At 38.2% G+C, this 13,137-nt stretch overlaps 3 protein-coding genes across 3 annotated transcripts; 2 read left to right on the forward strand and 1 right to left on the reverse strand.

Moving 5' to 3' along the window:
• The first annotated feature begins 306 nt into the window (after positions 1–306).
• Positions 307–2,004, forward strand: LOC111790530 (adenosine kinase 2-like). The gene is made up of 5 exons (XM_023671465.1): positions 307–445; positions 514–584; positions 674–740; positions 813–996; positions 1,569–2,004. Exons 1-5 carry the CDS (start codon positions 338–340, stop codon positions 1,709–1,711), a joined length of 573 nt encoding a protein of 190 aa, XP_023527233.1. The 5' UTR covers positions 307–337; the 3' UTR covers positions 1,712–2,004.
• Positions 2,005–2,644: 640 nt separating this feature from the next.
• On the forward strand, positions 2,645–4,629 carry LOC111790531. Its single transcript, XM_023671466.1, has one exon. The coding sequence runs from the start codon at positions 2,828–2,830 to the stop codon at positions 4,244–4,246; it is 1,419 nt and encodes a 472-aa protein (XP_023527234.1). The 5' UTR covers positions 2,645–2,827; the 3' UTR covers positions 4,247–4,629.
• Positions 4,630–7,332: 2,703 nt separating this feature from the next.
• LOC111791612 (pentatricopeptide repeat-containing protein At2g32630) lies at positions 7,333–12,071 on the reverse strand. The gene is made up of 3 exons (XM_023673012.1): positions 10,168–12,071; positions 9,079–9,092; positions 7,333–8,885 (listed from the first exon to the last, which is right to left on the reverse strand). The coding sequence occupies exons 1-3, from the start codon at positions 11,943–11,945 to the stop codon at positions 7,495–7,497; spliced, it is 3,183 nt and encodes a 1,060-aa protein (XP_023528780.1). The 5' UTR covers positions 11,946–12,071; the 3' UTR covers positions 7,333–7,494.
• Between the last annotated feature and the right edge of the window lie 1,066 nt (positions 12,072–13,137).

Consider the following 13,137-nt stretch of genomic DNA (forward strand, 5'->3'; position numbering starts at 1 on the left):
ACCCTTTTAAATCTGGTTTGATTTAAAATGATCCAAACAAATATAACTAATTAGTTAGGTTAGTTTTTTCATCCTATTAAATTTAATTAAAATATTATATAACATAGTTTTTTAAATTAATGAACTAAAAGTTGGTTAAAATTTAAAAATAGAAGTGTAAAATGTTGAAGAGTAAGAAAAAAATGGAATAAAAATGAAAATTTTTAATTAAATTTAAAATGGAAGAGCAAAAATATAATATTTTAAAAAACTAAACTTGGGAGAAGAAGTGGTTTCCTNGGGAGCTGTAAATAGGATAGATCTTCTCTCTTACAGGCTAACTCGATCATAGTTTTCCATGAGAACAGTTGAGAAGGCCAAGTATTTCTACATTGCTGGATTTTTTCTCACTGTATCACCAGACTCCGCACTTCTTGTAGCTGAACATGCAGCTGCAAACAAAAAGGTACTCCTGTGACGTTACGGTTTACCAAGGCTTCAGAATAGGTTACTAACTTTGCCAATCATTTGCAGTATTTCTCGATGAACCTTTCTGCTCCATTTATATGTGAGTTTTTCAAGGACGCACTGGAGAAAGTTTTTCCGTAAGTATTAATGTATGGTAGAAGTAAGAAACTTTGACGTGTTGACCCGGGACGTATACATAAATATATATATATTTTTTATGTTTCAGGTATATCGACTACGTTTTTGGTAATGAAACCGAAGCAAGGACGTTCTCTAAAGTTCAGGGATGGGAGGTAATGGCTTGCTTTGTCCCATAAAAACTGGTTTTCATCATGTATAATTGGAGGTCAACTTTTTATGAGCAGACTGAGAATGTTGAGGAGATAGCTCTAAAGATTGCTGCGTGGCCTAAAGCATCAGGAACACACAAGAGAATTGCTGTTATTACTCAAGGTCCAGGTCCAGTTGTTGTTGCTGAGGATGGAAAAGTGAAGACGTTCCCAGTTATTGTGCTGCCTAAAGAGAAACTCGTTGACACTAATGGAGCAGGTATGTTGGAGCTTAGTGAGCATGAACCATCAAGCACATCCAAGTTTGACTTTCATTACAACTTTTTTATTAATCTCTCTTTGAAAGATCCCACATCGGTTGGAGAGTAGAATGAAACATTCCTTATAAGGGTGTGGAAGCCTCTTCCTAGCATACGCATTTTAAAATCGTGAGACTGACGGCGATACGTAACGGGCCAAAGTAACAATATTTGCTATCGGTGGGCTTGGGCTGTTACAAATGATATCAGAGCCAGATGTTGGGCGGTGTGCTAGCGAAGATGCTGGCTCCCAAGAGGGTGGTTTGTTAGATTCCACATTGGTTGGAGAGAAGAACGAAACATTATTTATGAGGGTGTGGAAACCTCTCCTTATTGTTTTAATATTGTGAGACTGACGGCGATACGTAACGGGCCAAAGTGGACAATATCTGCTAGCAGAGGGCTTGGACTGTTACACTCTGTGATACAGAAACCAAATTCATATTTATGATACGCTTAGGGGTACATGAACGAACAGCTGAAATGTGTATTAAGAGCATATTTTCATATTGTGTTTCCTTTTGTTTTTCAGGAGATGCGTTCGTGGGAGGCTTTCTATCTCAATTAGTTCAAGAAAAACCCATCGAGGACTGCGTAAGAGCTGGGTGTTATGCATCAAATGTTATAATCCAAAGGTCTGGCTGCACATTCCCTGAGAAGCCTGATTTTAAATGAGCATTCTTTCGTATTGGCGAGACCTTTGGCCCTCCTCTCCTAGTAGTACCCATCTCTAGCTATTGCTTTACCTTTATATTCATTTTTCCTATTGGCTAGTGCGGATGATGGCTATTTCTGCGCATCCCAATATATATCTAATTCACCATATTCCTGTTATTCCCAGATGTTGTAAGGACTTATTAAGTATCTTGCCCTGAAAGTTTATATGATTATAGAGCAGCTTGGTTCATACCACTGTACTAGATAGAGTAGAGGCACTCCATTAGTTTGGCTTGGCCTTTTAACCCAAATTTGTTTGTTCATCTTTTTTTTTTTCTTCTGAATTTTGTTGCATTTCCATGCACAAAACAAGCGATGGGGGCAACAAGCAGCAGAGGTTCGTGTGCAAAGCTACAGCAGCTTTTGTACCCCACGGTTGCCTCTTAGAGACCCACAATGCACAATGGCACATGCTTCTGCTTTCTTCTTAATTCTGATTGATTGTATGTTCTTATCCTTCCGACACTTCTGGTGTTTTACATATATATTTTTTTAATCTTATCTAAAAATATCTGTTTCAATTATGTCTCTTCCTCTTTCTTGGGAACAGACAATAAAAATAAATAAATAAATAAATTGTTTTAAAAATATATATATATTTTAAAAGATTGTAATATTATCCTTGTTTGTCAAAAGGTTTCAAAATTATTTTTGAATTAGAAATTAATTTTAATTTTGAACAAAATTTAGGACTTTCAAATTATTGTTTTTTAAATACCATTTTTGTCTGTATATACTTGTCCATTNCTATAGTTTAATTGTTTCGCTAAAAAAAGAAAAAATAATAATAATAATAAATAAAGAAAAAAAGAAAAAGAAAAATAAAAAAAGAGCGCGTAAAATTACGCGCTGGAAATGTCTATGTTGATTGCCATTGGCACCACCGTTGAGAGGCGTCTAATCCCTATTTTGACAATTGAGAATTGAAATCACTCTCTTACTCTCTGCTCCATTTCAACTCTCTCGCTCTCTATTCCGATCATCCAACGGCCAATTCTCCCAATCCGGCGCCGGAAATTCACCCTCTCACGGCGGTGGATCACAAGAAACCGGTGAAGCTCACAGCCCTCCGCCATGACCGATAATCATCCTCGCCTTGATAATCTCCGTAGTACGGCCCAGCTTCTCCGAGAAGCTACGGCCTCCTTCACATCCAATCTTTTCACCTTCCTTTTCCTTTCCCTCCTCATCCTTTCCTTCCGCGTCGTTGTCGAAAATGGCACCCAATATGTCACCTCTTTCATTGATCGCGACCCTTCCCTTAAGGCTCTTCTCTCTCGCCTTGACATTGCAGGGGAGCAACGCCTCCTACGGTCTGCCGAGGACTCGTCCATGTCTGGCGCTGTTGCCCGTCGCCAGCGCCGCCAGCGTCGCCGGCCTTTTCTGCATCTTACCCGCGTTGGAACCCTAGATGATGATATCTTCTCCGGAGATGTGGATGACGAGCGTGGCCTCTTTGGGACTAATCGGAATCACCCACCTAATGCAAGTTTCGTTTTTTTTACTCAATTCGGTTCGATCTCAGGGTTTTCGAATCTGGTCGTCGATGATGGAATTAGGGTTTCGGAAGTTGTTCGGCCGGGAGTGGGATTCAAGGCTCGTAGCTCGCCTTTTTCTAATGATAACGAAAGCGGCGATGATCAGGAGGAAAATGATAGAAGACTTGGAGATGAAAATGTGCACCAGGATATGGAAAGGCTTGTAGATTTGCAATTTTTTGTCAAAGGACTGGAACTTGGTCGTCGGGACGCTGCAGCCCTGTTCTTCTTTGTTAGTTTTCTTTCCGCTGCTTATATCTGGGTAATGCTTGGCTTTCTTGTTACATATTCATGGGCTTCAGGCATTGTGTTCATCGCTGTCCTTAATGATCTAACGGAGAGATTTGGTTCATTTGTTGGTATGGTTTGGGATGGGTCAAGATTGGGGTTCAAGAGACTTTCTGGGTTTATCTTGATGAGATGGGCTGTGCGAGATGCGCTAACCCAGCTCCTTGGGTTGTGGTATTTTGGTGAAATCGAAGATCAATATTCATTTTTCAAGTTATTTGTAAGGTTGAAATTGATGCCATTTTCCATAATGTCTCCATGGATTCGTGGTTATGAGAAAGAGATCTCTGGGTTTCTGTTTGCCTGGTTTTTGCTAGATACTCTTGTCGCATTCATCTTTGCTGTGGATGCTTGGGTTGTTATTGTGGATGCAAGGCGGACTGGTAGAGAGATCTTGAAGGAAGGTTGTTATTTGATATTGACAATGTTAAACCAGGCTATTCAAATCAAGTGCTTGGAAGCCATTTGTTGTGGATCTTTCATGAGATGGGCTCTTGCACGAGTTTGTGGAAAACATGTTGCCATGTTTTTTCAGTCCGTGGGAGAGGTCTATTTCATGGTGGTTTGGCTTACCTTCTACTTTGCAGCTAGGTGTAGAGATGCCAAAGTTCAGGGACAGAGGTTTGGTCGTAGAGAGCTCGAAGTATTGATCGAGGGGGTTCGATAATGATGAATTGGCGGCTTTATAGGGGGCAAGTTGCTTAACGCTAAGGAAAGTTACTGGTAATTTTTCATTGCTCTGTGCATGCCTGTTTTGCATTTCCAGATATGCGCCCTTATTTGTTTCTCTAGTGTCACGAGCAATGTCCTCTGTATGTACTTTCTGTCTAGGCTTCATGCTACTTGTGTATATTTTACATCAGAATACTTGACAAGAATCAAATCCATCCCAGTGGGATGCCTTGCTGACATCTGTTTTTTGGTGCTAAAAAAATTTAGGAGTTATGTAGATAAAACTATAGGTCTGTTTTAGTATTTTTATTCCATTCAATATGTGAGATTGAACTATAAATAGGCTTGAATATGGGAAAGCATTGATGGGTTTCTATTTGTTTGCTAGCATTCTTATTATTGTTTACTTAAAATTTTCCTTAAATGTTATAACTGGTCATTGTTATTGTCTAAGAAAGTCGTGTACACTGTTATAAACGCATAATTACCGATTTACGAGTTATGAATTTATATCTGAATCTGAAGAAGCAATCATTGACCAGAATAATTATTGGACTATCATTTTATCATTTGGGTAAATTGAAGACTGTTGGACGAAGAAATCACCAAATCAAGTTGGTCATATATTTTATTATGAACGTGTAAATTCAAGTATCATTACTTGTTCTCATGGACGAAGACTGTTGGACGAGGAATTCACTAAGTCGAGTTGGTTTAAATTTGTTATGAATGTGTAACTATCAGGAATCAGAGATCAAGGTGATGCTGAGGATGTTTTCCTTTTTTTTTTCTCTCTATTTTAGAATTTTAGATTATCTGAAGTAGAGAATGTTGGCACCTTGTAGTTAAGACCCACAGAGTTCTTTCATCCAACATTTGGCTTGATACCTTGGTCTATCTGCAATTAGAGAAACTAACCTAGGCTCTTCCATTTTTATTGGTTAACTTAGTGTTAAGCTCAAGGCTCACTAAAGTGCGAGGCGCAAAAAAAAGTGTGGGCTTTTTTCGTGTGTGGTCTATATATATACACACACACACGTACGTATGCATGTATGTATGTATTTATATTGCTTTTTTTGGAACGGAGGAAAATAGAAACAGGAAGATAACGTAGATAGAAATCTTCAATTTATTCAAGTTTACCTATTTGGGTTTTCAAGTGGAAGATTTGACTTGGTTCAAATCTCACCAACCAAATCACATGTGGGAGTAGAAACTGTGCTGAGGGATGCAAGAAATGGTTGGTTGTGCTCAACCAACCAATATGGTTTTCATTTCTTTCTGATGCATTGTGACGTATGACTACGTAATTCATATTTCATGGTACATGAACTTCGGAAAGGACGGTCAGATATTTTTTGTATCTTTTAAAACCAACATGTATGTTCTGTGGCTTGATTTGCTTGGTATCTTTCTAGTTCAACCACTTTTTAAGATGCCATTTCTCTTTGATCATTTGGGATTATTGTGTAGAGAACTGTTTGTACAATATAAACATATCTCGAGTTCCCCATTTCTACTTTCTTCTGTACTGTCCAGATATAAGTTTGAGGTTTTTTTTAATCTCGGATCATAGGCTCAACTAGATGCTACGTTAGTCAGGAAAACAGATACATGCTTTCTAGGAATGAGTTGTTGAGCTATATTACAGGAATTTTAGCACAAAATGAGCTTCATCTCGAGTGGGGGAAGACCATAGCTAAGAGCTCATCCTTAGGAAGAGATTCTTAAGCTCATATTTAGATCCTAAGGAAGAACAGGGGACGAACTCATTGCATTCTGTGGAAGGGGTGATGTTATGGTGCAAGCATGCTCTATAAAGAAAATGCGACCCCCCATGCTGGCATGAGTTTAACCCAATGGAGAGAAGGCATGCTCCTTAATGGAAGATAAAATCATACATAGCTTTTAAGGCATGAGCTTAGCTCAAAAAGAGGATCAGAGAGAATAATTACTTGTGATAAAAAGGCGTTGAGCTGCATAAGACCCAACAAGGTATGAGCGGATTCCAAAAGGGAGGATGTTAAGACAGAATAGTCTTGCATCCTATATGGGCACTAACTTGTCCAAGGGAAGAACCTTAGGAAAGTGGCATACATGCTCTTTTAAGAAAGAGGTGATGATTGATGAGTGGCATATCCTCGACGAGGTAGGAGCTCATCTCGAGGAAAAAAATGGTAGAAACGCTCTCCCCGAAAGAGGCGATGAGCTATATAATACTTCAGCCTTGTAGTGCATCAGTTATGGAATGCTCCTTTCCTCCCTTCTTATGGCTAATCTGTGAAATTTGATATGATATGTACTTTTCTTTTACTCGAAAGACAACATGCTACAAGCCTGCTATTTCCAAGTCTGCAAGGGGCATGCGTTTTTTTTATCCGAAGGCATGATGCCCACACTCGGATTAGTAATGCATGTACTCCAATTATGGTGATACCTCGTGCTTAGGTGAATAGTTACGCAGTGTTTATCATAATTGTTTGATTTAGTATACTTGGAAATGTTGATTTTTTCTTCTCCAATTTTCCCTCTTCATTTACTCCCACTCTCGCGTTGAATACTTCCAACATCCAACGACTTCAATAAATGATATTTGTGACTTATTACAAGTTTAGATTTCAATGTGAAGGTGATATTTTGTTAAGAACACGTTCAAGTCCACGAAAAAGATTTAGTTTAAGAGAACAAGTTTAATTCGATGTATAAAATTATTTAGTAACCTTTCCTAGACAAATATCACAATTCTGACACAATAATCTTCTATTTTCGAACATTTTAATCGAATCTTGGAAGCTTGGCTATAGTACCTAATAAGCATTAGTCACGGTTATCTTGGAGAACGGCCCATGGTGAGATTAGGGATTTTACCAAATATCATTCTCCATGTTTTTTTACCAAACAAAACTCAATAACATGTTTGTGTTATGACATAATCAAGACAAGGACAGATCGTTTCCCCTTCCTTCTGCATGCCTGGTTCTGGTAACACAGTAAAAAAAAAAAAAAAAAAAAATCTTGGTTACATATAGAAAATAGAAAAGGTATCAAACTAGCCAAATAAGTTTATGTGTGATCACAATACTTCAATGCCTCAAAAGCGATAAAGAAGGAATCAAAAGCAACAAAAGGGATTTACGAATATACCCAGTCGTTCGAGTACATTCACACTTCGGTAAATTGTAGCTCAATACACCCAGTCTGGTCAAGTTTCAATTCGGTTGATGACAATTTCCAATCCCGAAACTAAGATCCTGCTCTATGAAGGCTCCCTGTCAAGGAAGAATATATTCTATCATCGGGTTCAATGCCTGCTGCTTTCATTTCATCGTATAATTTAAAAGCTTCATCAGATCTACCATCCTTCGACAACCCAGAGATCAATGCCGTGTAAGTTATCAAATTTCTATTTAGCCCTCGCTGTGGCATTTCATTAAACAGTTCAAGTGCCGTATCCAAATTCCCACGAACACATTCCCCATTTATAAGTGATGAATATGTAAATGTGTCTGCCATTAACCCCCTTTCTTGCATCTCGTCTCTCAGCTTGTATGCCTCCTCCATCTTTCCCTTCTTCCCATATCCATCAATGAAAGTATTGTACGTAACAACATTAGGTACCTTGCCCTTCGTCTCCATTTCCTTCAACAGCCTCTTTGCTTCTGCAAAATTCCCTTCTTTGCAGTAAATGTCAATCAAAGTACTGAAGCTCACTGCATTTGGAGCCACTCCCCTTTCTTCCATTGTGAGCAATAAACTCTTTGCTTCGTCTCGCCGATTCGACCTACAAAACCCACTGGCAATTATGTTATAAGTAAACACATCAATCTCGAACCCTTTTTGCTGCATGATATCCTGCAGCCTTAGAGCTTCGTCAAGCATCCCTTTTTTGCAGTACCCATCTATCAACGTATTGAATATAACTTGATTTACATCAATCCCTTTACTTTGCATGTCATTTACCAGCATCTCAGCTGCCTCCATCTCCCCTGCCTTGCAGGCACCATTTATAAGAGCACCATAAGTGTAAGCATTTGGAACAAGTCCTCTCTCAGTCATTTCATCAAACAGAGCAAAGGCCCTCTTCATGTTTCCAGAATTACAGTTCCAATTTATAATGGAGGTGTAAACATAAACATCAGGCTCTATACCTCTCTTAAGCATTTCATCGAACACCTTCTCTGCTTCTTCAATTTTCCCACTTCTTGAATACCATTCAATCAAAATTGTATACGTTGTTGCATTATAATCCACGCCATCTTTCTCCATCAAACTAAGAATCTCATTTACACAGCTCATATTCTTCCTTTCAATATAAGCTTTCAAAAGAGTATTATATGTGAAAACATTGGGCTTAAATCCTTTGCCAACAAGTTCATCCATCAAAGCCTTGGCCCTTTCAACCTCCCCTTTTCTACACAACCCATCAACCACAATCGTCAACGAATAAACACTTATTTCCACACCTGAATCGACCATTTGGCGCAAGAATTCCAGAGATAATTCAACATTACCAGACCTCTTTAAAGCAAGCAGAAGGACAAGACAGGATCTCTCCTCAATCTCAAACCTATTCTTTCTCGCATAATCAAAAACTTCCAAAGCCGAANTTTCCCCTTCCTTCTGCATGCCTGGTTCTGGTAACACAGTCAAGGATCGTTTCCTCATTTAATCACCATTTGCTGATAAGCCTCGGATCTTCAACTCTTGGCAAGTCATACTTCATGCCTATTGCAATTGCATCATACATATGAGAATAAAATGAAAATGAAAATTACATAAAAGAAGAAAATAACATAACCGATTTGGATGTATGGCAAAACCCCTCACTTTGACTGCCAAAGCTGAGGCAGCAAAACGGCCATGGATGCCACCAGAAAGTGACCATGTAAGCCCGATGCATTAAGCCATAATTTGAAAAACTTTTCCCTTACCCAAGTCCACCGCTAGCAGATATTGTCTTATTTGGGCTTCTCTTTTCGGACTTCCCTTCAAGATTTTTAAAACGCATCTAATAGGGAGAGATTCACACTCTTACAAAAAATGCTTCGTTCTACTCCTCAACCAATGTGAGATCTCACACCACGTCACCCCCTTACTCAAAGAGGGAAGCGCTTGGCCTCAGGCTTTTATATATGTAGGGAGATCAAATGGTTAAGGAATAAACATAGATGATATGCGTATATAAATAACGATTATACCATCAAATTTTCTCCGGGGAAGTCATTGTGAAGATTAAGCATACGGAAGACTGCTTGAAGATCGGTAAGAAACTAGAGCACCTTTCTTGGATAATCACTGTCCAGCCGTTACTTGGTTGACAACATATCGTGGCTACAAAAGTAGTCGCACCAAATTCATTACAAGTTATAGATGCAAAACTTCAAGCTCAATAAAAAAAATCCAAAAATTCTCACCAATTCACTGGTCACGAAAATATTCCTGCAAAATAAACAAAGATATCCAAATCAGCAACCCAACATGGTTAACACATATCGTAAAAGAATGGTAGGACAGAAGGCATACTGGCTCGGAACTACAGAGTATAGTTGGATGAAAAGCGGACAGAAAAAACAATACACAAACTACCAATTCCATCATCAAACCAAGATATTGTGTGTGCAATGCTCCTTAAATCAACCCATAATAGATGCTCCTATGTGGCTAGGCCATAACTNAAAAAAAAAATCTTGGTTACATATAGAAAATAGAAAAGGTATCAAACTAGCCAAATAAGTTTATGTGTGATCACAATACTTCAATGCCTCAAAAGCGATAAAGAAGGAATCAAAAGCAACAAAAGGGATTTACGAATATACCCAGTCGTTCGAGTACATTCACACTTCGGTAAATTGTAGCTCAATACACCCAGTCTGGTCAAGTTTCAATTCGGTTGATGACAATTTCCAATCCCGAAACTAAGATCCTGCTCTATGAAGGCTCCCTGTCAAGGAAGAATATATTCTATCATCGGGTTCAATGCCTGCTGCTTTCATTTCATCGTATAATTTAAAAGCTTCATCAGATCTACCATCCTTCGACAACCCAGAGATCAATGCCGTGTAAGTTATCAAATTTCTATTTAGCCCTCGCTGTGGCATTTCATTAAACAGTTCAAGTGCCGTATCCAAATTCCCACGAACACATTCCCCATTTATAAGTGATGAATATGTAAATGTGTCTGCCATTAACCCCCTTTCTTGCATCTCGTCTCTCAGCTTGTATGCCTCCTCCATCTTTCCCTTCTTCCCATATCCATCAATGAAAGTATTGTACGTAACAACATTAGGTACCTTGCCCTTCGTCTCCATTTCCTTCAACAGCCTCTTTGCTTCTGCAAAATTCCCTTCTTTGCAGTAAATGTCAATCAAAGTACTGAAGCTCACTGCATTTGGAGCCACTCCCCTTTCTTCCATTGTGAGCAATAAACTCTTTGCTTCGTCTCGCCGATTCGACCTACAAAACCCACTGGCAATTATGTTATAAGTAAACACATCAATCTCGAACCCTTTTTGCTGCATGATATCCTGCAGCCTTAGAGCTTCGTCAAGCATCCCTTTTTTGCAGTACCCATCTATCAACGTATTGAATATAACTTGATTTACATCAATCCCTTTACTTTGCATGTCATTTACCAGCATCTCAGCTGCCTCCATCTCCCCTGCCTTGCAGGCACCATTTATAAGAGCACCATAAGTGTAAGCATTTGGAACAAGTCCTCTCTCAGTCATTTCATCAAACAGAGCAAAGGCCCTCTTCATGTTTCCAGAATTACAGTTCCAATTTATAATGGAGGTGTAAACATAAACATCAGGCTCTATACCTCTCTTAAGCATTTCATCGAACACCTTCTCTGCTTCTTCAATTTTCCCACTTCTTGAATACCATTCAATCAAAATTGTATACGTTGTTGCATTATAATCCACGCCATCTTTCTCCATCAAACTAAGAATCTCATTTACACAGCTCATATTCTTCCTTTCAATATAAGCTTTCAAAAGAGTATTATATGTGAAAACATTGGGCTTAAATCCTTTGCCAACAAGTTCATCCATCAAAGCCTTGGCCCTTTCAACCTCCCCTTTTCTACACAACCCATCAACCACAATCGTCAACGAATAAACACTTATTTCCACACCTGAATCGACCATTTGGCGCAAGAATTCCAGAGATAATTCAACATTACCAGACCTCTTTAAAGCAAGCAGAAGGACAAGACAGGATCTCTCCTCAATCTCAAACCTATTCTTTCTCGCATAATCAAAAACTTCCAAAGCCGAATCAAACATTCCGTTATCCACGTATACCCTAAACAGCATATCACAAAATTTATCAACAAATTTTGGCTCACTGAGCTCACCTCCAATCGAAGAAACAATCCGTTCAGTACTGCTGCGAAGATTTCCATCATTGACGATGAAGTTCAACACATTTTTCATTACAGCAAACTTCCGAGCTCGATACAACCTACAAATAAGGATTAAATGTGCCCGAAGATCGGGTTTCTGAGAAGGATTTTGTCGGAGAAAGTTGAAAAAACTCAAACACGACTGAGTAGGAACGCTTGGATTAGACAAAACCAATTGCGTTACCCGAGAATCAAGATTCGAAAGCAGCGATGGCGTCGTTTTGAAGGGTTTAAGGCCAGATTTCACAATCAGCTTCGCAATGTTCGTGGCCATCGCCTGATTCGCCATGGGATGGTAGATAGATCTCAATCGATTTCGTGCCTTCTCTTTTGAATATCTTCTGAGATCAAATTTCGGGCAAAAATTTGAAATGAATCTACAGAGCACTACTGTTCATCAAATTGACAACTTCCCACTCTAAATTATAAATTTGTATTAATTTAATTTCATAACTTTTTCCTTTTATTTTTCTTTTCCTCTCCTCCATTTTTTTAAATAAATTTTTATTAAGAATCTAATTAATTTTTTTTAATTCAAATAAAATCAGAGACTTTTAAAACATCATTACATAAAATATTAAATACTATGCAAAAAATAAAATAAAATAATAAATCCAGATATGTCTTTAATTAAAAAAATAATTTTTTTTAATTAAATTATTTATATGATATGTATAATATAAAGTATTTATTAATACTGAGAGAGAAAGTATGGAATTATTTATTTATTATTATTATTTTTTTTTTTTAAAAGCATGGGAATTTTACTTTTTTGACCAAAGAGCATTTATTGCAGGGTGGAAAGCCAATAAAATTGAATACGAATGCACGTGTGCCTACAATAATTGTCTNCAACATGGTTAACACATATCGTAAAAGAATGGTAGGACAGAAGGCATACTGGCTCGGAACTACAGAGTATAGTTGGATGAAAAGCGGACAGAAAAAACAATACACAAACTACCAATTCCATCATCAAACCAAGATATTGTGTGTGCAATGCTCCTTAAATCAACCCATAATAGATGCTCCTATGTGGCTAGGCCATAACTCCAAATTATTGGAACATGATCCTTTTTTTGATAAGTATCCATGTGACTAATTGAGAAGACAAGTTACTGTCAGAACTGCGTTAACGCAGATAATGGATTTCTCATCGGTAAAAACGCACCATCACGAAGAAGGAAGGAAAGAAGGAAAAAGGGGGATGCACTATAGAAATGACAGTTTCATTCCTTCCAAAAAAGACCACAGGTGACAAAAAGGATCATCCATTAAAGAAATGGCAGTTAATTTCTTCCAAGAAAGACCACAGGTTCACAAAACTACAAAACAAACCAGGAAAGTGAACGCAACCAGTGTTTAGAAATTGCAAATCAAAAGGCCTCATGGCAATTAGCTCCTTGCTTGCCTAGGAATACGCATAAAAAGCATTGCCGGATTGAGGTGACATGCACGATGAAAAAAAAAAAAAAAAAAAA

The sequence above is a fragment of the Cucurbita pepo genome, chromosome LG03, assembly GCF_002806865.2.
Source record: "Cucurbita pepo subsp. pepo cultivar mu-cu-16 chromosome LG03, ASM280686v2, whole genome shotgun sequence".
Taxonomy (NCBI): Eukaryota; Viridiplantae; Streptophyta; class Magnoliopsida; order Cucurbitales; family Cucurbitaceae; genus Cucurbita; species Cucurbita pepo.